The 27,615-nt window shown below is 38.8% G+C and overlaps 2 protein-coding genes across 2 annotated transcripts in view; both read left to right on the forward strand.

The window, feature by feature from the left end:
* The first annotated feature begins 3,254 nt into the window (after positions 1-3,254).
* Positions 3,255-16,324, forward strand: LTV1 (LTV1 ribosome biogenesis factor). The gene is made up of 11 exons (XM_081295388.1): positions 3,255-3,413; positions 4,404-4,535; positions 5,607-5,774; positions 9,447-9,534; positions 11,224-11,362; positions 11,702-11,957; positions 13,522-13,649; positions 14,751-14,890; positions 15,351-15,403; positions 15,591-15,791; positions 15,920-16,324. The coding sequence occupies exons 1-11, from the start codon at positions 3,411-3,413 to the stop codon at positions 16,028-16,030; spliced, it is 1,419 nt and encodes a 472-aa protein (XP_081151514.1). The 5' UTR covers positions 3,255-3,410; the 3' UTR covers positions 16,031-16,324.
* A 137-nt stretch (positions 16,325-16,461) lies between these two features.
* Positions 16,462-27,615, forward strand: part of ZC2HC1B (zinc finger C2HC-type containing 1B) — a 44,023-nt gene continuing 32,869 nt past the window's right edge. The window contains exons 1-3 of the mRNA XM_081295389.1: positions 16,462-17,079; positions 25,299-25,360; positions 27,130-27,249. Of these exons, the coding sequence (XP_081151515.1) occupies positions 17,040-17,079; positions 25,299-25,360; positions 27,130-27,249 (222 nt within the window). The 5' untranslated portion in view covers positions 16,462-17,039. The remainder of the gene's footprint in view (positions 17,080-25,298; positions 25,361-27,129; positions 27,250-27,615) is intronic.

Below are 27,615 nucleotides of genomic sequence, written 5' to 3' on the forward strand. Positions count from 1 at the left end.
AACCAGAGAGTCTTAAAAATAGATACTATTAATTACAACACGCAAATAAGAGGGTAGGAGAAATATGCATTGGATTTAATATCATTACAATAATATCTCAGTTATGAGTATTTTTACTGGTTAAAAAAATAGCATTTTTATATGTTAAGACAGCACTCAGAAAACTCTCTGAAGCTGAGAACACACCAAGTGTTGGGTATTTGGTATTTTGGAATTTTTTTTTTTAATAGGGCTCATTGTCATGGTTAAGGATATGATCCTCAAGCTACACCTGAGTTCTTATTCTGGTTTCAGAACCTACTGTCTTTGTGCTCTGGGGCAAACTTCACTTAATTTTCTGTTCCTCAATCACCAATCTGCTTTATAAAAAAAGATAACAACAGTATATCTGCTTAAATCCTGTTATAAGGATTTAATGATAAATATATGTAAAGTGCTGTGAACAGCACAATTAGTTTTGAACGTTTACTACACAGTTAGTGAGACAAATATCCTTGCTTTCAAGTAGATTATTACAGTCTGATTGTGGACACAGAAGAAAATGAGGATTTGCAATTTAGTGTAATAGAGCAGAGTAGTGTAATCACAGAATACAGTGAGAGCATTTGGGACAGGCCGAGTTTTTGAAGGAAATAGGAAAGTTTCCTACAGGCAGGCAAGGTAAAAAATTTCCCCAGACCCTGCCATTTTCTTTCTATATCCTGACAGAAACACGGAGTACCTTGACCGTTCTGTGACCTGGCCAGCTGCATGTTTTTCTTTCCCTACAGGCTTGATCCCAAGCGGGGGCCTTGAACATTCCCAGGCACTGATAAAGCTGTGTAGGTTATTGCTGAAACGCTGAAAGATCAAAATATGTTGCTGAACACATAGAAACTAGCCCTGGCCCTGAACCAAATACCTTAAATCCCCATATAAACTCCATAATCCACTGCCTTGTCGTGAACATACCTATGTAGAACATATTTGCTGTCACTGAAGCCCTCTGTATACAAGTTCTTGATAAATGTTTTGGACTCATCACTCTGGCATGCAGTGCTTCTTTCTTTGGAATCCCCACTGAACCCACTTCAGAACAGTTTGGGGCAATCCCTTTCAGAAACTCTCTTGCTATCCACTTGGGGCACTCCAGCCTAAAGTTCAGTGGGAGAGAAGATATGGCTAAACTATGATTTGAAGAGTGGGAGAGGAATGGAAGAGCCTTTGAGATGGCAGAAAAGAGTCCATCTCTCTTATGCATTTGGGAAGTGCAAATAGTTTCACAGGGCTGAATCACAGAGGTATTTGGCAGAATAAGGAGGTATTATGTGAAGCTGATGGCTGGAGATTAGATGATAAAAAAAAGTCTTGGTTACCATGAAAAAGAGATTGACTTTATCCTGAAACTATAGGGTAAAAAGAATACAGGTAAGTAATGTGATTATAGTCTTAACAATGATAAATGTAATAAAATGTAATGAAGTGGTACATTTGGATAGTCATAAGGCAGAATCAACAGAATGTCCTGGTTACTGCCTTCAGGAGGCAGTGAAAAATATGGGTAAGGAATTACTTTCCCAAGGCAGCCAGATGAGCTACACCTATAGGTTTTTCCACTTTGTGACCTCAGGGAAGCAAATTCAATTCTCTGAATGTCAGACTCATTGGCTTAATGTTAATTTATTGTACATGCAGACTTGATGAAGGAATTGAATGGCGTAATGAATACAAAGTGCTTAGCAGCTGTATTTAGTGTTTGTATTAGACCAACAAATATGTAAAATAAGCATAATGTTATTTGGGATAGGGGGCAACAAGTAGTGTGATTAGGATGCCAGGCTCCAGGAAGTTTCCTTAGGCCTAAAGCACTGATCTGCCATTTACTAATCATGTGACCTTAAGAAAGTCACTTAGTTTATCTTTTTTTTTTTTATTATTATTAGTTGTTCAAAACATTACAAAGCTCTTGACATATCATATTTCATACATTTGATTCAAGTGGATTATGAACTCCCATTTTTATCGCATATACTTATCTTTTTTAAAAAAATGCTTCATTTTTAGTATTTGTAAGATGATGAAGATAGTAACACCTCTCCCACAGTGTTGTGGTGGGGAAGAGATGAAATAATTCAGGCAAAGTGCTAGACCATCAATTCACTTAAATATTGAGTGTATGTGCCAGATATTAGATACAATAATAAATAAAACAGATGGAAACAAAACAAACCCTGCCCTCCCGGATCATTTTTCTAATTTCTAACAAATACTAATAATGAATCTCTAGCACATAGAGTGCTATGTGTTATCTATTTCAAAGTATTGTCTCGAGGCAAGTTTTGCGGTCCTAACCTGTCTATAATTTTTACTGCATGGAAAAAATAATATTCCACAGATATTTGTAATGGTAATATGTTGGGCCTAATTATAGACACGTTGCAAGATAATTCAGACATGGGTAAGATGCCAGTAATTGGGAAGAGGAAACACAATTGAGGACAGTTACTACCGATAAAACTTTCAATGGAAATTAGATGGAGATTTTATTTTATCCAAGAAAAGCTGAGAGTGCTTCAGCACCTGCCATAAATCTTCCCAAGAAGATATGCTTATGGCTTAACTCGGTTAAACCAAGATAAAGCATTTTGAGGAACGACTTGGAAGAAAACTAATTTCACAGTAAGATATGCAAACGCCAGAGATTCATATATTATTTTATTACTTCCATGCTTCTACAGTCAGCATTTTCGGAGGTTTTGTTAACAGGATAGGTGGAGGCAGTTTATTGAACGGCATAAGGCAGAGGTCGGATCAAGTCTGGGGTTGCCTGCAATAGCAAGGCCCGACCCTGTTGCTAGGCAACCGACTGTGGCCCTCGCCTTAGAAAGGAGAGAACCTGATAGCTCGTGACCTGGGGGGTGGGTGGGCGGTGGTTAGCCACCTCTCTTCTGCACCTGTACAGGGCTTTTGTCTGCGACGGTTGGGTAGGACTAGGTAAGGGACATCAGTCAATAGGGATGCTAGATTTGCCCTGCTCTGGGTAGAGGACGCTATAAAGGGAAGCTCAACCATAAGCACCAAACCCCTCACGCACCCCAACAGAGCAGCCCCACGAACCCCCCTTTCCCCGGTGCAAGAATTCCTTCTGACAAGCGCCGCCCGCCCAGGGGCGGGAACCGAGCAAGCCCCACCTCCCATAGCTCTCGCGACAGTTGAGACGGCGCCAAGAACGTAACTTCCGGCGGCGACCCATCAGCTCCTTCGTGATTGGTCCGTTTTCACAGGCTGCTGCGTGACGTACCGCCCGGGACCTGTGGACGCACGTGTGTCTAGGCCTAGAGACCGGCCCGCGAGCCGGCCCGCAGCGTCCCCCGGGATTTCGAGGGTGTGGTGGCCACTGTGTTTGGGTGTGAGTGCCGCGCGGCTGCAGTATGGTGAGCAAGCCTCGTTCGTCTCGGCGACCCGGCGCCGTAGTTTTGCCGAGGCTGGGTTGGTTTCGGTAGTGCCAGTGGCTACAGCTCCCTCGGTCTGAATTATGTCAGAGGCTGCTTGACGCACAGTGATCCGAAACGGGCCGTCCCCCTCATCCCCGGGCACTCTCCCCAGAAGGAGTAGTCCCGAGAGGTGGCTTTCCTTGTACCCTAGGGGCCTGCACCTCTGCGCGGCTTCAGTTCATAGAAAACCTGTGACACCTGACCCGATCGCTGCACCCCCTGCTTCCTGGGGTTGGGCGGAGCAGGAGCTGCTGGTCACTGCAGGCCCAGGAGTGGCAGATATATCTTCTTGTTCACTCTGGGGGAAAGACAACTTGTGGGAGAGTAAGGTTGGGCCTTTATAAAGAAGGTCACTCAGTTGGTTTCTGTTTGGAAAATCAAGGTTGAATAGCAAAATAAAAAAGTTTGGAGATGGAAATGAATCTTATTAAACATAAGCCGCTGTTCGTGTCCTGGTTTTCTTTACTAATTGGTAGAGAGATGTTTACCTGTCTGGAACACCCTACTCCAGATTGTCTTGTGGCAGGCTCACTATCCTGGTTCATCCTGTCACGGCAAGGTCCCCATAGCACCCAATCTAAAGGGACTCTTGAGTCATTGGCACAGCACCATATTTAATATTCTTCACCTGAAATCATTATCTTGTTGATTTGATTGCTAATAACAGGAACCTTACATCTGACTCCCACTGTTATATTCCCATCTCCCATAAGGAGGTCTGTCATAGAATAAGTGCCCAACTAATAATGTTTTTTAAAAGAAGTCATGGGTTCTATAGCACACAGGTGCCATTGCTTACCCTAAAATTGTAGATCTGAAAACTCCATTGATCCTTCACATAACTCATTGAAGCTTCCTGTGAGGTCTAAGGTATTATTTACTATTTTAGATCCTGTTTTAATGAATTGTCTTAATTCTCTTCCTTTGAAGCCTCACAGGAAGAAAAAGCCCTTTATAGAGAAGAAGAAAGCTGTCTCTTTTCACTTGGTCCACCGGAGCCAACGGGATCCTTTAGCAGCAGATGAGACTGCACCCCAGAGGGTTTTGTTACCCACACAGAAGGTAGTTTCTGTTCTTTAGCCAGTGAATTTATAAACTATTAGGGCATTTGTTTGTGTTTTTCATGGTGCTGAGGATCTAACCACAGCCTTGCATATTCTAGACAAGAACTCTACCACTGAGCTACACTCCATTCTCTGCTAGTAGTTTTAATAAATTGCTGGCCAATGATGATTCTCAAATAACTGGTCTTCTGAGAAATAGTCTGTGACTCAGTTTTCAATACATGTGCTAAATTTTTGCATAATGTGTATTTATTTTGATTGAGAGGGTAAAGCATCTTCATTTGAGATGTTTAAATGAATAATTCCTATAAAGTAATGATAAACATTTACTAAACCACCAGCTACAATTCTGCATGATGTGATTTGGGACACAACCATATGCTCAACCTCTGCTTTCCTGAGATCTGCCATTTAGAATAGTCTTTTTGTAAACTTCATTTTGCCTCCTGGTCATTCATCTCATGAAATATAAAATATCTGAGCTCATGCATTAGCTTTGGAAAATGTCAGGGAGCCTTGAAAAGGATGATTTGATTTTGTTAGAGTATACTTGTTAAGTGTAGATGACATAAAAGAAAGTGTTGGGGAACAGTAGCCATATTTTAGCTCTTCAGTACATTGAGAAAATTATACTTTCTTTTCAAAGCCTGTAACTCTTCTAACCTTCCAAATACATGATGTATCCATTTATTTCTTAGCTTGAATTGTTACATGAAAATGTTTAGTAGAAAGAATTGTTTTTGTTCCTGTTTGTTTTATTTATCAAGGTCTTGCTATGTTGCCTGAGCTGGTCTTAAACTTGTGGGTTCAAGGGATTCACTTTACTCTCTCAGCTATCTGGGGCTGTAGGCATACACCACTGCAAATGGTTTGTTTTCATTGCATTTTAATTTTATGTAGAATCTGGTTTAGAAGTGCTACATTTCCTGAGTTTGTTAAGAATTCTTTGTCTCATTCCTATAAGCCATCATTCGTGTGCCATCTGCCTCCTAGTCAGGAATTTGTGCTTATAGTATTGCTGAGCCCTATCCAAATAAGGGGTACTAATTTCATTTTGTTGTTGTCCAAGATAAATGATGAAGAAAGGCGAGCAGAACAGAGGAAGTATGGTGTATTCTTTGATGATGACTATGACTACCTACAGCACCTGAAGGAACCATCTGGGCCCTCAGAGCTTATTCCTGCTAGTACCTTCCACAGCAGCAAAGATGAGAAAGAAGAAACTTCAGTAATTCCAGTAAGCCTTTTCAGCAATTTAAGCATGAGAATATGAATGTGGGAAAGAGTGAAGAAATGACTGGTTGTTTTTTTAAAAAAAAAAGATAACTGTTTCCAGCAAAAAATGGTGTCTATATGAAGAGCACAGATAGGCCATGTCTCTACTTAAAATTGTATATGTATGTGCATACCTGTATCATCAGGAGAAGAGTAGGCCATCTCTTCTGGTGGCAGATGGTAAAAGTCATAACATTTGACAGTTTCAGGACTTCTGATTGGTGAGTCATGTGAGGCAGCACTTTTCAATAGAGGAAAAGCAGCTAACTTCACATTAATAACCGTTTCAGGATCATAAACTGTTCCAAGATAGACTATAACTTTTATGAACTATTTAGATCTTCATCCCTTTTGTAAAAGCTGCAGGCTAACCATAAGAGAAAACAGCATAAATAGATTTTAATGAAATGCCTGTTACTCTTCCCAACAAAAGTGCAGTCCATTTTAATACTTTTATCTTTTAGGTAGAAATGAAGGCATGTGTTTATATAAAACTAGTGCTATTTTAAGTTCTGCTCATTCCCCTCCATCCATTCCATTTATGTTAAGGATGCCCATGTTGTGTGCTTCTGTTTTAGCGTAGAGTAAATTTTCCTGTGGGAAACTTTTATATTACCTGGCAGTTAAAATAAAGGAGATTTTCGTTGGGATTATAGACAAGAGGAAGAGATTAAAAGGGGGAGCACCAATTCCCAGTTTTTGTTTTCTAATCTTGTCATGATCTGGTGCTTCTTTCCTCAGAAAAGATGTGATCATAGCTCTTCTAGTCCATAGCTTGTCTCTTATGCAGAGTTAAAAGTGTTAGGTTTCAGGAATTCAATTCAGAGAACAAGGTAATGACTGCAGCTGTTCCATTTGTAAACTAGGACATAGCTCTTGTAAGGCCCTGCATTCCACCACTGTGTTGATATCATAGTAGAACCAATTTCTCTGTTCTTTCCCAAGCCTGTTATATCAGAAGTAGGGTACTTTTGAGACTTCCTTCTGTACTCCATTGAGGGAGAGGAGAGGCCTAATAGTTGTTCAACTTCTTTATCTTTCCTGGGGAGAAAGTTTTGAATAAAGATATAATATTCCTTTGGCTGAATCATATTAAGGATTAAGCTTTTAATCCTTAATTCATTTTAGGTAAAATAAATCACTAATTGATTTTTTTTAATAGAAAAAGGCTATTGAATGGATACTTCAGTTGTATTTATAAGGACAAATGAATTATGTTTAAAAACAAAAGTGCCATTGATATTCTATAGTGCTGTACAAAAAAGTGTAAATTAGTCCCACCTACTTTTATGACTTTAATTTGTGACAAACCAGAACTGAATAGACCAGATGTTTTAGCTTTTTGCTGCTGTGACTAAAGGATCTAACCAGAACAATCTTAGAGGAGGAAGAGTTTATTTGAGGGCTCATGGTTTCAGAGGTCTTAGTCCATAGGCAGCTGGTTCTATTCCTTGGGGCTTAAGTGAAGCAGGACATCATAGTGGAAGAGTATGGCAGAGGGAACCGGCTTACATGATGATCTGAAAGCAGAGACTTCACCCTAGTTACAAACTATACACCCCATAGCCATGCCCCCAGTGAACCACTTCCTCCAGCCACACTCAGCCTGTATCTAGTCAACAGTCAATCCTGTTAGGGATTAATTCTCTGATTAGGTCAAGTATATAACTCAATCATTTTTCCTCTTAACCTCTTGTATTGTCTCTCACATGAGCTTTTGGAGGACACCACATCTAAACCATAACACCAGAAATATTGAATAAACCTTAGAAACAATGTAAGGTAATTAGAAAAGACATTACAGAAATAATGCTTGAGATTGTCTTGATTTTCATGAAGATGGTGCTTTGGCAGAAAATAGTTGGGCAAACTCAGAATAGGAACTACTGCAACCAAAAAACAAAGTTGTACTCTTCTAAAAGGGAAAGTAATCACTATCTAAACTCTTATCATGTATGTGACTGACTATTTCCAGGATTTGAAGAAATCTCCCATGGTTAAATTCACTAAATTTACTGAGGCTGAGCCCTTCCCCACTTTTTGTCTAGTAATCACAAAGAGTACTGTTTAAAAAACCCTAAGAATATATATGTGTGTATAGTGCATGCATTTATGTATTGTGTATGTATATATAGTGTTGGGGGTCACAGTGATAGGCATATTGCTGCTCAATAAATTACTTTGAATTATCAAATGACAGTGAGGGATTGGACTTGATTTATGTGGTCATCTTATACTAAGAAATTTGGACATATGGGGTAGGCCTTGATTTTATGTGGCCTTGAAAAATTGGGAGCTTAAGTACAAAGTGAAGACTGAGAACCTATTATAAATTTATGAAAATACTAAGGGAGTTTAATCAGACAGGTATGAAGGTTGGATTAGGGATGGACTAATGGAGCAGCTGTTGGGGCAATCTACATCGTGGTTAGTCCATAAATTGGATGGTGCCTGAAGGAGGGGAGTAAAGTCATTCTCTGCAAGAGTTCAAAGGGACACAGGGACAGAGAGGAATGATTATGACCACTGTAGGATTTAAGACAGCTGATGCAAAGAAAGGCTTTGTTGTTACTAGAGATGGGATGTTCTCTAGTCTTAAGAGAAAAAGATTAATTTTGTTTTGAAACTTTAGGCAAGTGGAGTTACAAGATCTGGATTTGAGTCCTGAAACCTCTCTCAGTGACCAGTCTCAGGCATACATAATGTTTTACCCTTTTAAGCTTCTATTCTTTCACTAAAATGCACATTTTAGATGGTAGAATTGTATGTCCGAATGTGTTAGTGGCACACAGGTGAGAGATTACAAAATGTAGTTGTGACATTTCCTAAGTTTGTGATAACCAATTACCATATACTATATGACCTAACAGAAATTTATTGTTTCTTTGTTCTGGAGGCCAGAAATCTGAAATCGAATTATTGGCAGGTTCAGTTCTTTCTTAGGGGCTCAGGGGGAGAATTCTCCTGCTTTCCTTACTTGTAGCTTCTAGAGGTTGGTGGCAATCTGTCCTTAGAGTTCCTTGGTGTATGGATGTTTCACTCCAGTGTGCCTCCATCTTCACTTCACATTCTCCCTGATGTGTCTGTCTTCTCCTGGCCTCTTTAAGGGCATACTGGCCAGTGGACTAGAGCTCACCCTAGTTCAGTATGACCTCATCTTAACTACTTGTACAAGATTTAGTGCATTTTCTTTTGCTATTAATAACACCCACAGTCTTGAGTAAGTTATAAGGAAAAAAGGTTTATTTTGGCTCATGTCCGAGGTTGAGGGTCTGCATCTGATGATGCCCTTCCTGCTGGCAGAGAGTCAAGGCATCACAGAGAACATGTGAGTGACCTAGCAAACTGACGGTCTGCAGTCACATGAATGGATTAGTTCATTCATAATAACAGAGCTCTGATCACCTCTTCCTACCTGGTCTCACTTCTAATACCTTATAATGGGGAATACATTTTAACCTGAGTTTCAAAGAAAACAGACCATAATCAAACCATGAAAGACTTTATTTCAAATATGGTCACAGTCTGGGGGGATGGGTCGACATAAATTTTGAGGGGACACTTTTCAACCCAGTATAGTAGTTGGAAAGTATTTTGAAAATAAACCTAACAATTGTCTAATTTCTTTTTTAAGAGTACTGGAATTAAGTTGCCTTCATCTGTGTTTGCATCAGATTTTGAGGAGGATGTTGGGTTGTTAAATAAAGCAGCTCCAGTTTCAGGTGTGTTTCATTTCTGTAAGTTTTCAAATGGATAAATTTGTGTTTTACAAACAGAAATGTAATGATGTAGGATTTTGCTAACCTTAATATAGGATTAAAAAAATTGAGATGTGTCTGTAATTCATGTTAAAGATCATGAGGAAGGGACAAATATGGTCAGCAGCCTTTTGTGTTGTGCCATCAAATTCCTCAATTGAAGGGGATCACTGAGAAATTCAAGTTTATGGCAGTCTAATAGAGAAATTTTAAATCACCTAGCCTTTTACAAAGACGGTATCACATTCATTAACAATACTATAATTTTGAACAATAATCTTTTTCACAATTTCTCCTAAGAGTATATAAATATTTTAAAGAAGTTTTAATTTACTACCTATTCAAGGTACACTGAAACTGGTTTTTAAAAAGTTTTTAGCATCAACATTGTAGTTTAGAACAAACACAAAAATCCAAGTAGTGTTTTGATATTTTCTCCCAAGTTGCCTTAATTATTGACTTAACATTTGCATTGATTTATTGATTTTTTTTTCTTCAGACTTAAGTTGCTAGAGTGTTAGGTTAAACAGAACAAAGCATGGTCTCTGATCTCAAGGACTTTACTTCAGTTATAAAAAATAATAACTGCTAACTTATAGTAATATCAGATTGGTAAATACTGATGAGGCAAAGGGTACCAGACCCAGCTTCAGGTTGTTAGGCAAGACTGCCTAGAAGATGTTTAGGTTAATCTGTTTTTAAAATTTTTTTTAAATTTATTTGCATGGTGCTGGGAATCAAACCCAGAGCCTGTTGCATGTGAGGCAAGCACTTCACCACTGAGCAACACCCTAGCCCCCAGTTGATTTCTTAATAAAAGCCACTTGGAAGAAGGAGGGAGGGATGGAGAATTTATCCCACACAGAAGACTGAATGTCAGAAGCTGCGTGCATTTTAGCATGCCAGAAGGAAGGGTGAGGATTAGTAAGAAATGCAGCTGAGCCTGGTGGAGTGGCGCACACCTGTAATCCCAGTGGCTCAGGAGACTGAGGCAGGAAGGTCTGAGTTCAAAGCCAGCCTCAGCAAAAGTGAGGTGCTAAGCAACTCAGTGAGAACCTGTCTCTAAATCAAATACAAAATAGGGATGGGGGTGTGTCTCAGTGGTTGACAGCCCCTAAGTTCAATCTCTTGTAGCCCTTCTTCCCCAAACAAAGAAATGCAGCTGAAAAGTTAAGCAGTAGCCATGTATCAGACAGTGTTGGAAGCTGTGTCGAATCAGAAGGTTGAACTTGAAAGGTTTTCTCTAACTTCATAGTTTTTTTTTATTAGATGGAAGAATATCACTGAAGAAACAGGTTGAGATTTATTAAAATCTCAAGAAAAAGTGTAATAGTGTATAAATACTTAATTTGAATTACTTCTAGCAGGTGAATTTTAAAGCCTAGTTTCTTCCTGCACGTGAAAGCTTTGAGTTGCTAAATAGATTAATATACACCTACAGTGGAAGAGTGTTTTTCCCAGTAGATACTGGAAGAGAAATTTTGCCTTTCATCTCTTGTTTTTAACTGGACTGAACTTAAGGTTTTAAATCATTCCTTTATCCTCACTAACTAAATAGAATCTGGTACATTATATTATGAGTACACAGGTTATATAAAGTGGATGAATGGTGCTTTCTTGGAAATTATTGCTCAATTTTTGTTTTCCTTTCAGGACCTCGGCTGGATTTTGATCCAGACATTGTTGCAGCTCTTGATGATGATTTTGATTTTGATAATCCAGACAACCTACTTGAAGATGACTTTATTCTTCAGGCTAATAAGCCAACAGGAGAAGAGCTAATGGATATACAGTATGTGTGAATTGTTTCAAAGTGCAGATGACACAACTGGCTCCTTCAGTGAGAGGACTACCATGTTTTAGTAGGAAAAGACCTTCAAGAGTATTAATCTGAGACATCTTTATTTTAAAGCAGAAAATAATTTAGTTTGAGACATCAGCTCTTTATATATTGGTGGGAATAAAGTCAAATATCGGCTGCCACTTCATTGCTTTTCTTATGCAACCAGGACCTCTATTCCCATCTGTATAAGAACCCTTCCTGAAACACCCTCCTGTTTTACTTATGTAAAGTTGAATTGATCTGTTATTAAATTATTTGACGAGTTAACTTATGACTCTTGGAATTTAGGAAATGTGAAAGTGAAGATGGCAGCGAGTGGGAAGATGTGGACGATGAGAAGGGGAGCAGTAGTGACGATGACTATGACACTGCAGGCCTGGTGTCAGATGATGACATGGCTGCCCCTGGGAAACCTCTTACACCCATGGAAAAGCACTTGTTCTGGGATGAGGAAACAAAAAGTCGGTTTACAGAGTATTCTATGACTTCCTCAGTCATGAGGAGAAATGAACAACTGACCCTACATGATGAGAGGTTTGAGAAGGTGAGGTCCCCATAAAAGATGTTTTAGTATTTTCTCTAGTAACTGTACTTCTAAAAAAATGAGAAAAAAAGCTACGACTTTCTTTCAAAGCCTGAATTGTAGTGTACTTGATTTGGTTCTTCTATCATGAGTTTTCTCCAGGGCTTCCAATCCTATTCTCTAGACTATCTTTAGTCTCACCCATCCTGTCCTGTAGCACTTTCCTCCACCTCATATCTCTCTTAACATGCTTATTTATTGTTTGTTGTATCTAGATTTGTCTCACATTGCAATGTTAGTTTCCCAAGGGCAGAGATTCTTATGTGATTTGCTCACTGGTACATGCCTGGCCCTAACGTGGTATCTGGCATACAGTAGGCATTCACTGTCCAATAAATGATGAGTGAGTTAAGGAATGGTTCCCTTCCAGGTAAACTCAAGACGGTTCTAACTTTGTTACAATCTCATAACATGTTAGGTTCCTTCTTCTGTGAAGAGACGCAAACAGTTGCTGGGTGTGGTGGTAGCGTACACCTGTAATCCCAGCTACTTAGGAGTCCAAAGCAGGAGGATTAAAAGTTCGAGGCCAGCCTAAGCAAATTATTAAGACCCTGTCTCAAAAATTTTTAAAAAGGGGTGGGGATATGGCAAGAGCTCTTGGCCTGGCATGTGCAAAACCCTGGGTTCATTTCCCCAAACCAAAAGAATAAAAAGAAAGAAGCCAACTGTTACTACAAATAACCTCACTTGTCAGGAGATACATCAGCATTTGCATACTCTTTGACAAAGGCTAACATTGTAAATGCTATTTGAATAATATAATACCATACAAAGAAAAATAGAATTATACATTAATAGGAGGCTGTGTTCAATTACAAGATCTTTTAGTCATTATAACCAAAGAATTTGAAAATGTTTGGTTTTTTTTTTGTTTTGTTTTTAGTTGTAGATGGACACAATACCTTATTTAATTTATTTATTTTTATATGTGGTGCTGAGGATCAAACCCAGGACCTCACATGTGCAAACAAGTGCTCTACCACTGAGCCATGACCCCAGTCCCCTTTTTTTTTTTGTTCCCGGGATTGAACTCGGGCACTCAACCACTGAGCCACATTCCCAGTCCTATTTTGTATTTGATTTAGAGACAGGATCTCACTGAGTTGCTTAGCACCTTGCCATTGCTGAGGCTGGCTTTGAACTCACGATCCTCCTGAGTCGGCCTCCCCAGCTGCTAGGATTATAAGCATGCGCACCACCATGCCTGGCCTGAAGATGTTTTTAAAATGTTCTGAGGTAAGGATCTCTGCCTAGCATTTTATTCTCTAAGCTCAGTAGAGTAATTCCTTTTCATTTTAATTGGAAGCCTATTTTCAGTCTAAATGTGAATCTGGAATATTGGCTTGAAATCTGAAATATCTTTTATATCCTATTATGATGCTAAAACCCTGCAGATATTTTAATGGTAGTTATGATCTTAAAGTAGTTCTTAAATAATGAATAGAAATAATGTTGACATACAACATTTAAATACTGGAGTTAATGAATTTGTTTCTTTTTAATGGTATGTTTTTTCTATTTCAAGTTTTATGAACAATATGATGATGTTGAGATTGGAGCTCTGGATAATGCTGAATTGGAAGGTTCCGTTCAAGTAGATAGCAATCGCTTACAGGAGGTTTTGAATGACTACTATAAAGAGAAGGCAGAGAAGTAAGTAAACTTTCCTTTCCCTGTTTAGCTGCCCCCCACCCCATCTCCAAATGAGATCTGTAGTGCTACAGTGAAATTCTTGTCAGATTCCATTAGTAAGGAAATAGTACATTTTTTTTTATAAACTTTGGCTCATAGATTGCTTGTCAGTTTTGCCTGCAAATGATATTAAAAATTCTGAAGTTAGCTGGGCTCAGCAGTGCACACCTGTAATTCCAGCGGCTCAAGAGGCTGAGGCAGGAGGCTCTCGTTCAAAGCCAGCATCAGCAAAAGCAATGTGCTAAGCAACTCAGTGAGACCTTGTCTCTAAATCAAATACAAAATAGGGCTAGGGATGTGGCTCAATGGTTGAGTGTCTCGGAGTTTAGTCCCCAGTACTGCCTCCCCCACACCCAAATAAAGAATTCTAAAGCTAAAAATGACAGTGGGAACATGCTGGGAACCACATTTTCTGTATTCTTGACTTTAAAAAGAGTCATGGTTGGATAACTGAGTGTCAGTGGAAAACGGGGAGTAGGGTGGTTCTTCTAGCCTCCTTGGCTGAAGAATTACTTCAACGTGTGCACTTTCTTTTCATGTTTCTGGAGTGCTGGGTGTTGCTGAGTATTCTGAAAAACAGGTAGTCATGGCTTATAAAGGAATAATAGTTTTAATCTCAGTTGATTTGCAGAACTGACTAGTGAATTTTGTTGTGAATCAGTATCTGCATCAAGGTGACTTTTTTCCTGAGAGAAACTCATGAGGAGTTTAAATCTGCCAGAAAGGTCAGATGTTCCATGATTTCTGAAATATGCAGATCCCACAGCAGGAAAAGAAGCTACACACTTGGAGTGAATGATATAAATACTTTGGAGAGATAGATTGGCTAGTGCTTTTTTAGGCTTGAAAAAATTCTGTCTTCTCCATCTTGTTTAATACATAACCATATAAACTTGCCAATAGATCTCACTTATCAGCAGAGTAAATGTCTAAAACCCACTGACATAGGAATATGTGGGTTTAAAAAATTGTTAAAGAGTTTCTGTAGTTGTTTTAGTCACATATAATAACGAGGAATTTCCTGTCTCCTTTTGTCTTCATTTTTAAAAACATAACCAAAAGCTGTGTAAAATTGAATACTCTTGAACCCTTTGAGGATCAAGACATACCAGTGAATGAGCTTGATGAGTCTGAGGAGGAAGAGATTATTACTGTAGTCCTTGAAGAAGCCAAAGAGAAGTGGGATTGTGAATCCATTTGCAGTAAGTATCTTTGTGCCTACTCTACTGCCATAAATGTGATAGTAATTTTAAAGTATTAAGTATATCAGCTTTGAAAAAGTACATCTATTCTAGTAGTAAGTTTTTAGGGAACTTATGAAAAGGGCTTAGAAAGAGTAATATTTTCTATTATTGAATTGTAAACAATTTAAAAACATTTGTGAGGGAGACTCCATTGTTATTTTGTACTACAAAAACACCAAGGTCAGTAATATATGCTGAACTAGAAGTGTACTTATTGATGCATGATTTGGGGGGGGGGGTTGTGAAAAGAATTAGGAAGTAGTAATATTTCTATTAATGAGTTGTAAATAATTTTAAAATGTTTGAGAGAGACTCCTATATTATTTCACATCACAAAAACACCAAGGTCAGGAATATAGTGGGATTTTAGTGCTTAACTGAAAGTGTACTTAATTAGTGCATGACTTTTGTTTTTTAGGTACATACTCAAATTTATATAACCATCCACAGCTTATCAAATATCAACCAAAGGTAAGCCCTGGTATCCTAAGCTTTTTGAAATGTCCAATATGGGAAGAGGAGTATACAAATTTTCTCACAGTAGCTATCCCTTTGTGGCTGACAGCACTATTAGGAATAGCACCAGCAGTGTGTCGTTAGTGAGCTATTTTTAAGATATGGGAAATAACTCTAGTGTCATTTCATCTTTTTATTTCAGCCCAAACAAATCCACCTATCTTCTAAAACAGGAATACCTCTCAACGTCTTACCTAAGAAAGGGCTTACAGCAAAGCAAGTGGAACGAATGCAGATGATTAACGGCAGCGATCTGCCCAAGGTATCAACCCAACCACGTTCTAAAAATGAAAGCAAAGAAGACAAAAGAGCAAGAAAGCAAGCTATAAAAGAGGAGCGCAAGGTAAAATATGTTTTTTAAATACAAGATTTATAAAGATTTGGTGGAGGGGAAGTTTCAGGAGTTTTCTCCTGTGAAAGTAGTCTTTATTAGTTTAAAGATATGACTAACATGAGGATCCTCTTATACAGGAACGAAGAGTAGAGAAGAAAGCTAACAAATTAGCATTCAAGCTGGAGAAAAGAAGGCAGGAAAAGGAGCTGCTGAACTTGAAGAAGAATGTTGAGGGTCTAAAGCTATAGACAGCTGAATGTTGAGGATAAAGCACGTTCCCCGTTATGGGCTCCTTGTTATGTTCAGTTTATACAGGATGTTAAGAGCGACAAGGCTGCTTGCCATTTTTACTGGCAGATGTTGAAGAGAAAAATACAATATTTGTATTGTTTTCCTACCAGCAAGTTTCCCCTGTCAACTGTCTTGTAAATATTGTATTGTTTTAAATTTAATATTATAAGCTTAGATTTGCTCTAAAATAAATGACTTCATGAATGTGAAATGTTTGGATAAATTAAAGGAAAATATCTTCATAACTTGAATGGAATTGGTGTATTCATTTATTTGTATGGTTGTCATAGTTGTTTTTCGCAGATGTTCTCAAATATTTCTTTGAAACTTCTCCACGCCTTTTCAGGAATTACATGGTTTAATTTGCTGTATGTAGAAAAGTGGCCTGGTTAAACTCAATTTTGAAATGCTGAGTTTATTCTGCTCATTGGTGAGAATAGTTTTCATGAGAACATTCCTCTAGTAGGAAGCTGTTTTCCCTTGCTGTATACAAAAAGAACATTTCAGAAGGATGGGAAACTTAATATTAAAGTTGTTAGCATTTAGATTTCCTGTTATGTGACTGCATGACTATCTTATGGGATTTAGGAACAGTGAAGTCAGGAAACAGAGAAACTGAAGAAGTAATCAAGAAAACCTCTTTGGCTTTAAAGAATCCCTAGCTGAAAATCAGATATTTATTCACTTCAGTTTAAACTAGAAAGTTTAATCTTTTTAACCATATTTAATGTTCAGACCCACTTATGCTTAATTAAAATACAGATTGAAAACTTTCCCTCCTTTCAGTGAGTTGTTTTGTGTAACATCAACTGTTCCAAAGTTTAAGCAGTGACACCATCACAATTGTTAATTATTTGGTAAACTGTGACTTCTTGCAACTGACAAGTGGCCCTTGTTCATGTGTCCCTGCCTAATGTGGTGTTATATGGACTGGACTCTGAAAATCTGTGGACACTATTCATCTGAATGAGGAACAGCATGGCTGGGACAGAGCCATTTTTGGCAGGTGAGCTGAATTTGATATCTGACTTATTAGAAGGGTCTTCATCTGGAATTAATTTGAGTATGGTTTTTCCAAAGCTGATAGGTGTCACTTTATTCTGCCAAATGAATTTTTTTTAAATGAAAACCAACAGCACAGGTATTCTATCAACATTGATTTTTTTAAAGTAAATAAATAAATAAAAAGCGTGGCTACACAGCTTGTCATTATAGAAGTTGGCTACCAGTATCTAAATGCCAACCTGTAGAAGCAAAGAGTCAGTTGGTGGCTTATGTGAATATAGGGGATGTAAATCCTGAAAGGATTGATAATTTTGGTAATTCTCTCTCAAAACCAGCAAGAGTGTTGTAGACATTTGATATGTAGCACTTGATTCTGGTGCTACTTTCAAGTTTTAAGTCAGCATATGATGTATTTTACTCTTAGGAGAATGTGACCAACCTCAATTTTGAAGCATATCATAATTTAGGCTGATTATATTCCCTACTTAAAGGTTTGATTTTATTTTGGAGAATAAAGTCACAGAAATTAAAACAAATTTGCTAATATTTTGTTTTATTTCACCCACCACCCCTAGCCCCAAACTGTCTTCCACATCAGGAACTCAAGTTGGCCAACATTTTAGCCGTCTGTAAACAGTGTCTGGAAACGGAACATACATGCTCCTTGCTAAATGATGGCAGTTCCCAGAGATAAAGGATTTTGCCTTCAAGAACCACAGATCAGAGGAGGCAGGGTGTGTGCAGCAAAGATAACTGGCAGTGCCGGCACTGGGCTAAGTACCACTTGTAATGGGGACCTTGGTACTTACTGATCCCTTGAAGGTTCTTAAGTTTGTGCTTAGTTGCCCCCTTCTCCATAAGCTTTTTCCTGAGCATGTGTTTAAAAATAACATACCAGCTTTCTTGGCATTCTTTATCCTCCTCTGCTTTAGGTTTTCCATGACATCTGTTGACATCTGAAACTCTTTTTTTTGGTCTCCTCTCAGTAGAGGAAGGCAGAAAGTTTTTGCCTTATCCCAGTGTTTAAGATAGTCCCTGTCATTTGTAGAATCTCTAAGTAGGATATGAGTGAATGGGCACATGGGAAAGGCATTTCAGAAAATACTTAGAAGTAACTCTAGTGCTTGGACTTCCTGGGGTTAACAAGGAGGAAGACCTAGGATCCCAGAGAAGGAACAAAGTCGAGAAGAATTTGCCTGTATATTTTGTTTGGTTTAAGCATGGTCCACGATTGGTTCAAAGCCACTTCAGATATTTCAGTGCTACTATTATATTTAATTCTGAATATCCTAACTGCTGTAAACTGTCCATTTGTCATCTGTGACACACTGTATCCCACAATATCATTGTGATGTCATCACATCAACTCAGGTAAACAACAGAACTCTGACTGCCTTGTGACCTTACTGTTAATACTGTCTATACTTTTGTTTCCTCATGTGTCTTGATACTGGTTTGCTTTCTCAAGTTTGTCCTAATTAAAAGATAGAAGAAAGATAAAGGGCAGAAGGTAAAAATTCTAATGGCCTATGTTTTAGTTGTGAAACTTGCAAAACATGCCCACTTTTCAAGTTAAGAGTAGAACTAATAGGCCTGTACATCTGTAGACCTATTCTCAATTTCATTTTATTCTTTCCCCTCAGGAAACTTTCAGTCATACATCAATGATCTAGGCTACTATGCATATTTTTTTCCCTAAATTATCTTTATGGTATATCTGAATGCAGAATCTTCTTTATTTTGGAACAGCTGAAAAAGAAGCATAAATCCAGCTCAATGAAGTCAGCATTTGCTGTGAAGGCATCCTTGAAAGGATAAACCAAACAGTCTCTGGGACTGACTTCAGTTTCTAGAGTTCATAGGAGTCCCATGTGTTCTTGTTATTGAGTGAGGTGATGAGTCCTAGGAAATAAGTTACCACTTTAGGAGAAGCATATTGTGATTTAGGCTGATTATACTCCATACTTAAAGATTTGATCTTATTCTGGAGAATAAAGTCACAGTAATTACAACAAGTTTGCTAATATTTTTATTCTACCCATCACCCGTAGCCCAAACTGTATCTTCTGAACCAGGAACTCAAGTTGGTTAACATTTTAGTTGTCTGGAAACAGTCTGGATCTGAAGAACTGTGCTTAGGGGGTTATATCTTATGCTTCTGAGCTAACCATGATCTATTCCCGTCTCAAGATTAACATACAATCTTGTGGGATGAGATAAACATCCTTAGCACACCTTGACATAAAGATGGAAAGAGCAGAAACTTCATTGGGTCATGGTCAAATGAGCCAAACAGAGAACAGAACGTTGGTCAGATTTCTTTGGATATACCACCCTAAGAACGGAAAGACATGTCTTGGCACTGATGGCCAAGTAGCATTGAATAGACTGAGCTTTGTTGTAGAATGGGTTGTAGGGCTCATCTAAGGTCAGTATTTTCAGGTATTTCCTAGTTGGATGATTAGATTACCAGGGAAGTTTTAATTCAATTCTGCCTTGAAGGTAAGGGTCTGGCAGACAAGTTCTGGAAGCCTAGGAGAGGAAGAAGAGGCATGTAGTATTCTCTGCTTTCAGTGTAACTTTTTGTGAGGTTAGCCACTATAATTTACATATGGACACATACATGTACATCTAGATACATGCACCTACAGTTGGTCCTCATTCACGGATTCTCTATTTGCAAATCTACCACTGGCTAAAATTTCCTTCTAACACCCAAAACTACTCAAGGCACTTTTACAGTCTTTTTTGGAGATATACATAGTCGTAAAAAAGGAACCCAATAAACACTCCCAAATGAGATCAAACAAGGTGTGCCCTCAGGTTTAAGGTCTCATATTGTAAACAAGTGCTCTTTTCAGGGTCAACTTGTCGACTTAGCTCTCCTTTTTTTTTTCTGTTTCCATTCTTGGTACCTTTTTTTTTTTTTTTTTTTTTTTGATGATGATTTCATTGTTTAAAATGGCTGCCAAGCTTAATGCTGAAGTGCCATCTAGTGTTCCTAAGCACCAGGCTGTGATGTGCCTTAAAGGCACGTGTGTTAGGTAAGTTTCATTCAGGCATGAATGCTAGTTGGCATGAATTCAATGCTATTGGGTCATCAATATATATTAAGTAGATGTCTCTAAACAGGAACACACATTAAGTAAGGTTTTGTATTGATCCATTGTCAAATATTTTTTTGTTTGACCTGAGATCCACAGAAACCTAACCCTGCATTTCCGAGCAGTGGTTCCATATTTGCTAATTCAGGGATTCGGTGACTTTATAGGACCTAATTACCACAATGAGAAGGTCACATATGTGAATAAGTATCTGTACCTACCTAGCTGCCTGTTTTTGCTGTAGTACCCACACCTTCAGCTGTCCCTTGCATTGGTCAGTGTGCAGACCTTCTTTCCAGAGAAGAGGCAGCTAGAGAAACGAGCAGTCATCCAGAGGTTCCCCGCGGGATGTGGGGGATGGTGGTTCAAATTTCCTCTTGGTTCTTCATACTTTGACACTCTTCATCCTCATTCACCTGCACCAGTTATAGAGCTTCATGGTGCCCCAGGGTTCCTATGACTTGGCTTCTGTAGTGTAATGTGGTTCTCAGTTCTCCCCTGGGAAACAGATTTTGAAATAGTTCTAAGTCTTCCATGTCACTTACCATGTCTAACATCTTTCTAGATCCCAGTTTTCTGTTGTTAACTTTCCTCTCTGTCCTCTGGGTTCTTTTTCCATGCCGCTTTGTCCCTTGACTGCAGTTTCATTGGAGCTTGGCAGAGAGAGTAAAATTAAATGGGGCATTCTTTCTGTCATCCAAACTGAATGGTTTTTAGTTCCTTTTCTTATTTCATGACTTATGTTCCCTAGATTTAGTTGATAAATTGAGGCATTGTGGCAGCCCCTTGCCATAGGGCCATGGAAGATATTGATATTGCTAAATATTTGCATGTTCTGGACTGCAGAGAACCTAAGAATTCTTTGTTGACATGTGAATGAAGACATTATCTTCCTTCTCTCCCATGCCATGTATCTCTAAAAGCATTTTTAACTTCCAGCTCAGAAAGGGAGTGTCTAATCAGAATCAAGTCAGTGGTCGAACTTTTTTTTATTCTATTCCTCCTTATCTTTGTTTCTTATAAAGCTTTTGAGCTCAGATATTTATGAAGCTTGGTTTTATTTTTGATTTTATTTTTGATTTGGTAAGCAAAATAACTTTTTTCCTCATTTAAAAAATTTTCAAGTATCATAAACAAATGTTTAAAAAGAATAGCCACCATAATAGTTGACTAAGTATGAATCCAAGTAGAGGGGGAAAAGATAGCTGTTGATCCCAGGTGTGTGGTGGTGGATGCCTGCAATCCCAGCAACTTGGGAGGCTGAGGCAGGAGGATCACAAGTTGGAAGCCAGCACCAGCAACTTAGCAAGGCCCTATCTGAAAATTTAGAATTTAAAAAAGAGCTGGGAATGTAGCTCAGTTGTAAAAATGTTACTGGGTTCAATCCCCAGTATGAAGGGAAGGGAAGACAGGAATGTTGGTACTGTTATAGACATTTTCTATCAAAGGTGTTCTAATACATTTTTTTGAAAGTTACTCATTAACTCTGATTTTTTAAAAAAAGTAATGCATACTCTTTGTATTAAAAAAAAACTTGAAAATGCAGGACACTAAAGAATAATCACATTTATTCTTACTCCCAGAGGTAGTTTCTGTGTGTGCATATGTCTTTTCAGACTTCCCTTGTAAATATATGAATGCATAAAATTTATCAACATTTTCCATGTTATTCTCTCACAGAGCATTTTTAATTGTTATATTTTTATTTTTCAATTGTTAGTCTGTTCCTCTAAAGAGCCAAATAATATGATTATTTGCTCAGACAGGTCATGTGGTCTCTGCTACAACTGCACAACTCTGCTGTGTAGTGTAAAAGCAACAATAGATACTAAACAAATGAGCATGACTGCTCCCATAAAACTTTATTTACAAAACATAGTCCCAGATTTGACCCACAGGCTTAGTTTGATGACCCCTGGATAGTAATTTTGAATGTTTTTTTGACATGATTACAGCTTCACAAAAAGTTGCAAAATAGCATGCAGTGATCTCATACGTCCTTTACCCCATTTTCCCCAAGTTATATCTTAACTACAGTACCACATCAAAAGCAGGCAATTGACATTGGTACAATGTGTGTTTCTAGTTCTAAACTTTTTTTTTTTTTTTTTTTTTTTGGTGTGTGTGTGTGTGTGTGTTAATACTGGGGATTGAACCCAGAGCGACTGTACCACTAAGCTACATCCTCAGCCTTTTTTAAAATAAAAGGCAAGTTCTTGCAAACCTCCTGGTTCAGCCTCCCAAGTCACTGGGATTACAGATGTGAGCTACTGTGCCCAGCAGTTCTATACCATTTAAATATGCATAACCACTACCACCAAAGAAGATAAAGATCGATTCCATCATGTGAAGATCTCCCTCATTCTACCCCTGTCACAGCAGTTCCTATCCCTCGACAATCTAATGTTTCTCATCTGTTTAATTTTATATGTTGAGACTGACATTCAAATAGAATAATGCAGTATATGACTTTTAGAAATTGACTTTTTTTCCTCAAGATTTAGATCTAGCTAGGTTGTTGCAAGTATCAGTACTATTCCTTTTTATTGCTGTGTAATATTTTAGGGTATGGATATACCACAGTTTAACCATTCACCTACTGAGGGAATTTTGGTTATTGCAAAGGGTTCTTTTAAGGTTGTAATGATTTTCATGTGATTCAATGTATGGTGCCATAATCTATGCAACTCTTTGATCCCCACGCTCAGTTTCGCTGGCAAGGAAATAGACAAGCTTCAAACTTGGGCATGTAGTAGTCTGTCTGTATCCAAGTTTTGAATTGAATCTTATTGTGTCTTTTCTGCTTTGTACTGGGGATTGCACCCAGGGGCTTTTACCACTGAGCTATAACCCCAATTCTTTTTATTTATGTATTTTTTTAAGACAGTGTCTTGCTAAATTGCTGAGGCTGGACTCAAATTTGTGATCCTCGTGTCTCAACCTCCCAAAAAGCTGGGACTATATAGGGGTGTGCCCCTGCACCTGGCATATCTGTCATTATTTTATACTGTTTGAATTAATTAAAACTCACTGATTTAAACCCAAGGTCATTGATTCTCTAGGAATTTCTAGTTGCTTTGAAGGTTACATGCTGACATAGTAGATTTATAGTTATAGTGCTGATTGAATTTATAGTCTGAATACTTGTAGATGGAGACTCGGGTTCAGGTCTCAATGTTACCTGAGGTTTTAGAAACATCACCCAACCTTGAGTCTCCATTTTCTTCTCTGTTAAAATAGTACCAACGCTGTCTTTCAGGGGTGCTGTGAAGGACAAATAAATAGAGAAGGAGTTTTGGGAAAAGGAGAACATATAAATGTTAGTCATATTCATAAAAAGAGTTATCCTTTGCAAGTGTTTTAGAAAAAGCAACATTTTACATTTTTATTTACAAGTAAGCATGTGGAGGGTTGGGGTAACTTTGCTGAAAGTAAAATTTAAGACCCAGTTTTAGAGTCCAGAGGCCCAAAGAAGAGTGGGGGAGAGAGATCTTCGTGTGTGCTGAGGTGGATGACCCGAGTTGAAAATACGATACCAATTAACAGAAGTGAGAAAAAATTGTTTAAATCAACAACGTCTGCAGCAGGCTACCATCTGCTTCCTGTTAACCAGACCTTCCTTTTGCAAATTGTCTCCCCCTGGTTTCCATGACCCTGCTCTCTCCTGCTTCTCCTGGCTTGTCGTCCTCCTTTTCTTGGCCCTTCAATGTGAGTTTCCCCCAAGGATCTTCTCTGCACTTCTCTCTCCATGACTCCTTCCCTGGCAGTCTCTGCATTGACTTCATTCCTCAAAGCCTGCATCTGTGTGTCTGACCCTGACCTACCCATTTCCCTCCTGCTGGCTGCATGACTCGATTTCAACTCTGTGCTTCCAAGGCTGAGGTCATTTTCCTCCCTAAGATGGCCTTCCTTCAAGCTCCCTGTTTCCATCCGCAGCCCCACGTCTTCTCAGGCCCTCTGCCTGTGAGCTGAGCATGGTCCTCAGCTCCCTTCTCTCTCTGCCACAATCCACCCCCACCCCCACCCCCAGGCTACTCGGCATAGAATCTTTGACATGGTTCCCTTTCCATTGCAGGCATCCACTTTCAGCTTTAAAATCAAACTCCCTTCTTCTCTTCTCACCTGTGTTACGTGACTCTTCCACTTCCAGTTCAGTCCCTGGTTGTTCCCTTATTTGTAAAGCCCACGTGATGATTCTACCTCAAACTGCTTTTTAAAATCTTTACATACGGCAGAGAAACCAAAAGGAAGTTATATATATGAGAAATTTTTAAACCTTCAGAATTTTGTTTTTCTTTTGATACTTTTCTAACCACTTAAAAAAATTGTCTTCCTTTTTTTTTTTTTTTTTTGTGGTACTGGGGATTGAACCCAGGGCACTTAATCACCGAGTCACATCCCCAGCCCTTTTTTATTTTTATTTAGAGACAGGCTCTCACTGGGTTGCTTAGGGCTTTGCTAAATTGCTGAGGCTGGCTTTGAAATTGCCATCCTTCTGCCTCAGCCTCCTGAGTCTCTGGAATTATAGGCATGTACCACCACACTCAGCCATCTTTCTATTTTTCTAGGCTGAACCTCATATATGGTTTCTCTCTCAGGATTTCCACAGAGCTGCATATAGTAGATATTTGATTTATTGAATGAGTGAGTGGCCCTATGGTAGAAATTCAGTTCTTGTTTGGCTTACACCTTCAACCAGAACTAACTGAGCACCTCACTGTGGGCTTTTTGAGGCACCGGGGCTATCATAGGCACTTAGGCCTTCAGCCGAGTAAAGAATCCCAAAGATGATGATGTTGGATCATTTATAACCTTATGCTAAGGTACTGACTTTGTACTTAGGTCTTAAGCATAGCTATTTAAGAATATCTGAAACACCTAATAGACAGACTCTGGTTTGACTAAAGGTGATGGAATTTACTTGTTTAGTAAAGTGAGAAGTTTATATGAGGAAAGGAAAACAGGTGAGTTTACAAAGGATCTTTTAAGAGGAGGAAGCAGAGGTGGAGAGGGAAAAGACCGAGTGCCTCAGGCTATTGAGGTCACCTCCAGTCAGTCACTTCTCGGCCAGGCAATTCCATGAAACTAACATAATGTGCTCTTGAATCTTATGCAGATGGCAATCAGGAGTTATTTCCCTGTGAAGTCTGTGGAAGACGCTTTGCAGCAGATGTTCTGGTAAACATGAAGACATTTTGTATAGATGTGTTTCGTTGAAGTTAAATGAACTGTCAAGTCAGTGAGGAGGTGGTGGTTCCAAGATTAAAGACAGATGTGGAGGGGAGACAAGGAAAGAGAAGAGCATCACCTATGGCTGCCAGGCCTGGAGGACACTGAGGGAGGCTGCCGCCGCCACGTTGAAAAGTGACCCTACTTACCACGGTCTTCCTAAAACCATGCCAGATGGAAGGGTCTTGGCACAGCCGGTTATCCCTTGAGAGGTTTTGGCTCTTCCGCCTTTTCTTTAAGCATCAAAAATTCAAATTTCAAGGCCAAAACACCAGGGAAATTAGCTAGTCTAGAGGAATGAGCATTGAATTTCAGGCATCTGGAAACTTGGCTTTTAGCCGCAAATTTGTCACTATTCTGACAAGTCCTTTAGCCTTCCTGTTTTCTGCTTTGCCACGTATACAGAGCCCTCCAATTTCAGGGTTTTTAGACCATTTGAACAAAATAATATATGGATATAAGGCCTGATCCAAATTCAAGCTGTGTATCAAGTTCCCTGGTTTGATGGCTATCAAGTTGAATAAAAGCTTATTTCAAAGTTAGGGGGTCAAGCAGATGATAGACCCCAACGTTGTAAAGATTCCCAAGAAAGATTATTTTTTTTAAAAAAACTAAGATGACAAGACAATCATTGGTCAGGACATTTCAGATCAAGGACATTTTCATGGAACATAAAGGATTTGGACTAGAATCTACATTTGGAGGCTATACAATAAACTGGTGGGTTTTACTTAGGGATTTTAAAAATAAAATATCTGTTCTTTTAGTTTTCCTGCCTTATAGCTCCTTGAAACCAGAGGGGAAGCTCACAGGACCTGCTCTGGCCCTCTAATTCACCAGGGCACTGCCCTTACCTTTGCCAGCTTGGAGCTGCACCTCCTGAGAGTAGTGAGACCCAGGAGGTTCATACGGAGAGGGATCACTAAATGTCAAGTATGTTTTGGAAGTTCTGGATTTTACTCCCTAAGCTTATCTCCAGACTACAGGGAGCAACATTTGATCAAGTGATCTGATCTCTCTCCTTCAGTTTAACCAGACGCAGTGATTTTTATAGTCTGTATTTTGTTGAGTCTGGACAACGCAACAGACTGTAGCTGTTGTGTTTAGCCTTCCACTACTCTAACAAAATACGTGAGATAATCCATTGGTAGAGAGAGAAGGTTTATTTTGACTCTCCGTTTTGGAGGACCCAGACCATGATCAACTGGCCCTGTTGCTTTGGACTTGTGGCAAGGCAGGTAGCACATCGTGATGGTAGAAGCATGTATTAGAGCAAGACCACTCACCTCATAGCTAGGAAGCAAAGGAAAGCAGGAAGGAAGGGAGTGGAGTCCCACAATCTTCTTTAAGGATATGCCGCAAATGACCTCAAGATCTCCTGCTTTAGGGAGGGGTTAATCTCTAGGTTCCATAACTTCCCTGTAGCACCAGTCTGAGGACCAAGCCTTTAAGGCTTGGGCCTTTGGGAGATGATCAAGATCCAAGGAGCTGTAAAGGGCCTTGTATTGTCTTTGACCAAACACATTATCTAGTTCCATGTAAGATGGTTGAAGAGAACCAACTAGATTTGATCTGCTGTGGTCTGAGAGTTAAGGAAAATGTAGGTTCTGAAGGAGCAAGCCAGTCACTATGGGGAGAGTGGAAGTAAGTACACCTAGGGATTAAAAACTTTGTAACGTGCATTTTCAAAATTCCAATCCCTTCCCTTCCTTGTCTAGGAAAGACATGGACCAATATGTAGAAAACTCTTCAACAAAAAGCGTAAACCTTTCAACTCCTTGAAGCAAAGATTACAGGGCACTGACATTCTTACAGTGAGGAAGACTACTCACTCCCAGGTACTAGCAATATCTTCTTCATTGTTCTTTATTATAGTAAGTACACTGAAGCCCATTCCTCAGTTCTGTGGTTTTATTTTTGCTTGATAAGGCATTGTAATGTCATTTAAGTATAATTTGCCTTTATCCTTCTCTTTATAATCTTGGTCACTTAGATTTCCAAATATATTTCAGATACTTTCCAGATGTGGAAAAAAAAATCTTGTTTATGCTTTCATTACAGTGGTTTTAAATTTAGCAATTAAGAAAGTCACATTTAATCTTGCCATTTGTCTTCCTTTAAAGTTGTATAGCTTGTTTTTCTGATCATTGTTATTATTTATTTTTTGTAGCATTGGGGATGGAACCCAGGGCTTCATGCATGCT

The sequence above is a fragment of the Spermophilus citellus genome (genome assembly GCF_964194105.1).
Source record: "Spermophilus citellus genome assembly, chromosome: 5".
NCBI lineage: Eukaryota > Metazoa > Chordata > Mammalia > Rodentia > Sciuridae > Spermophilus > Spermophilus citellus.

What these genes read in the sequence shown, in the direction of transcription:
- LTV1 (XM_081295388.1), top strand. An exon ending in TTTTGTTACCCACACAGAAG is followed by an intron (nt 4,536 to 5,606) that starts GTAGTTTCTGTT and finishes TTGTTGTCCAAG; the next exon opens with ATAAATGATGAAGAAAGGCG. An exon ending in ATGATGAGAGGTTTGAGAAG is followed by an intron (nt 11,958 to 13,521) that starts GTGAGGTCCCCA and finishes TTCTATTTCAAG; the next exon opens with TTTTATGAACAATATGATGA.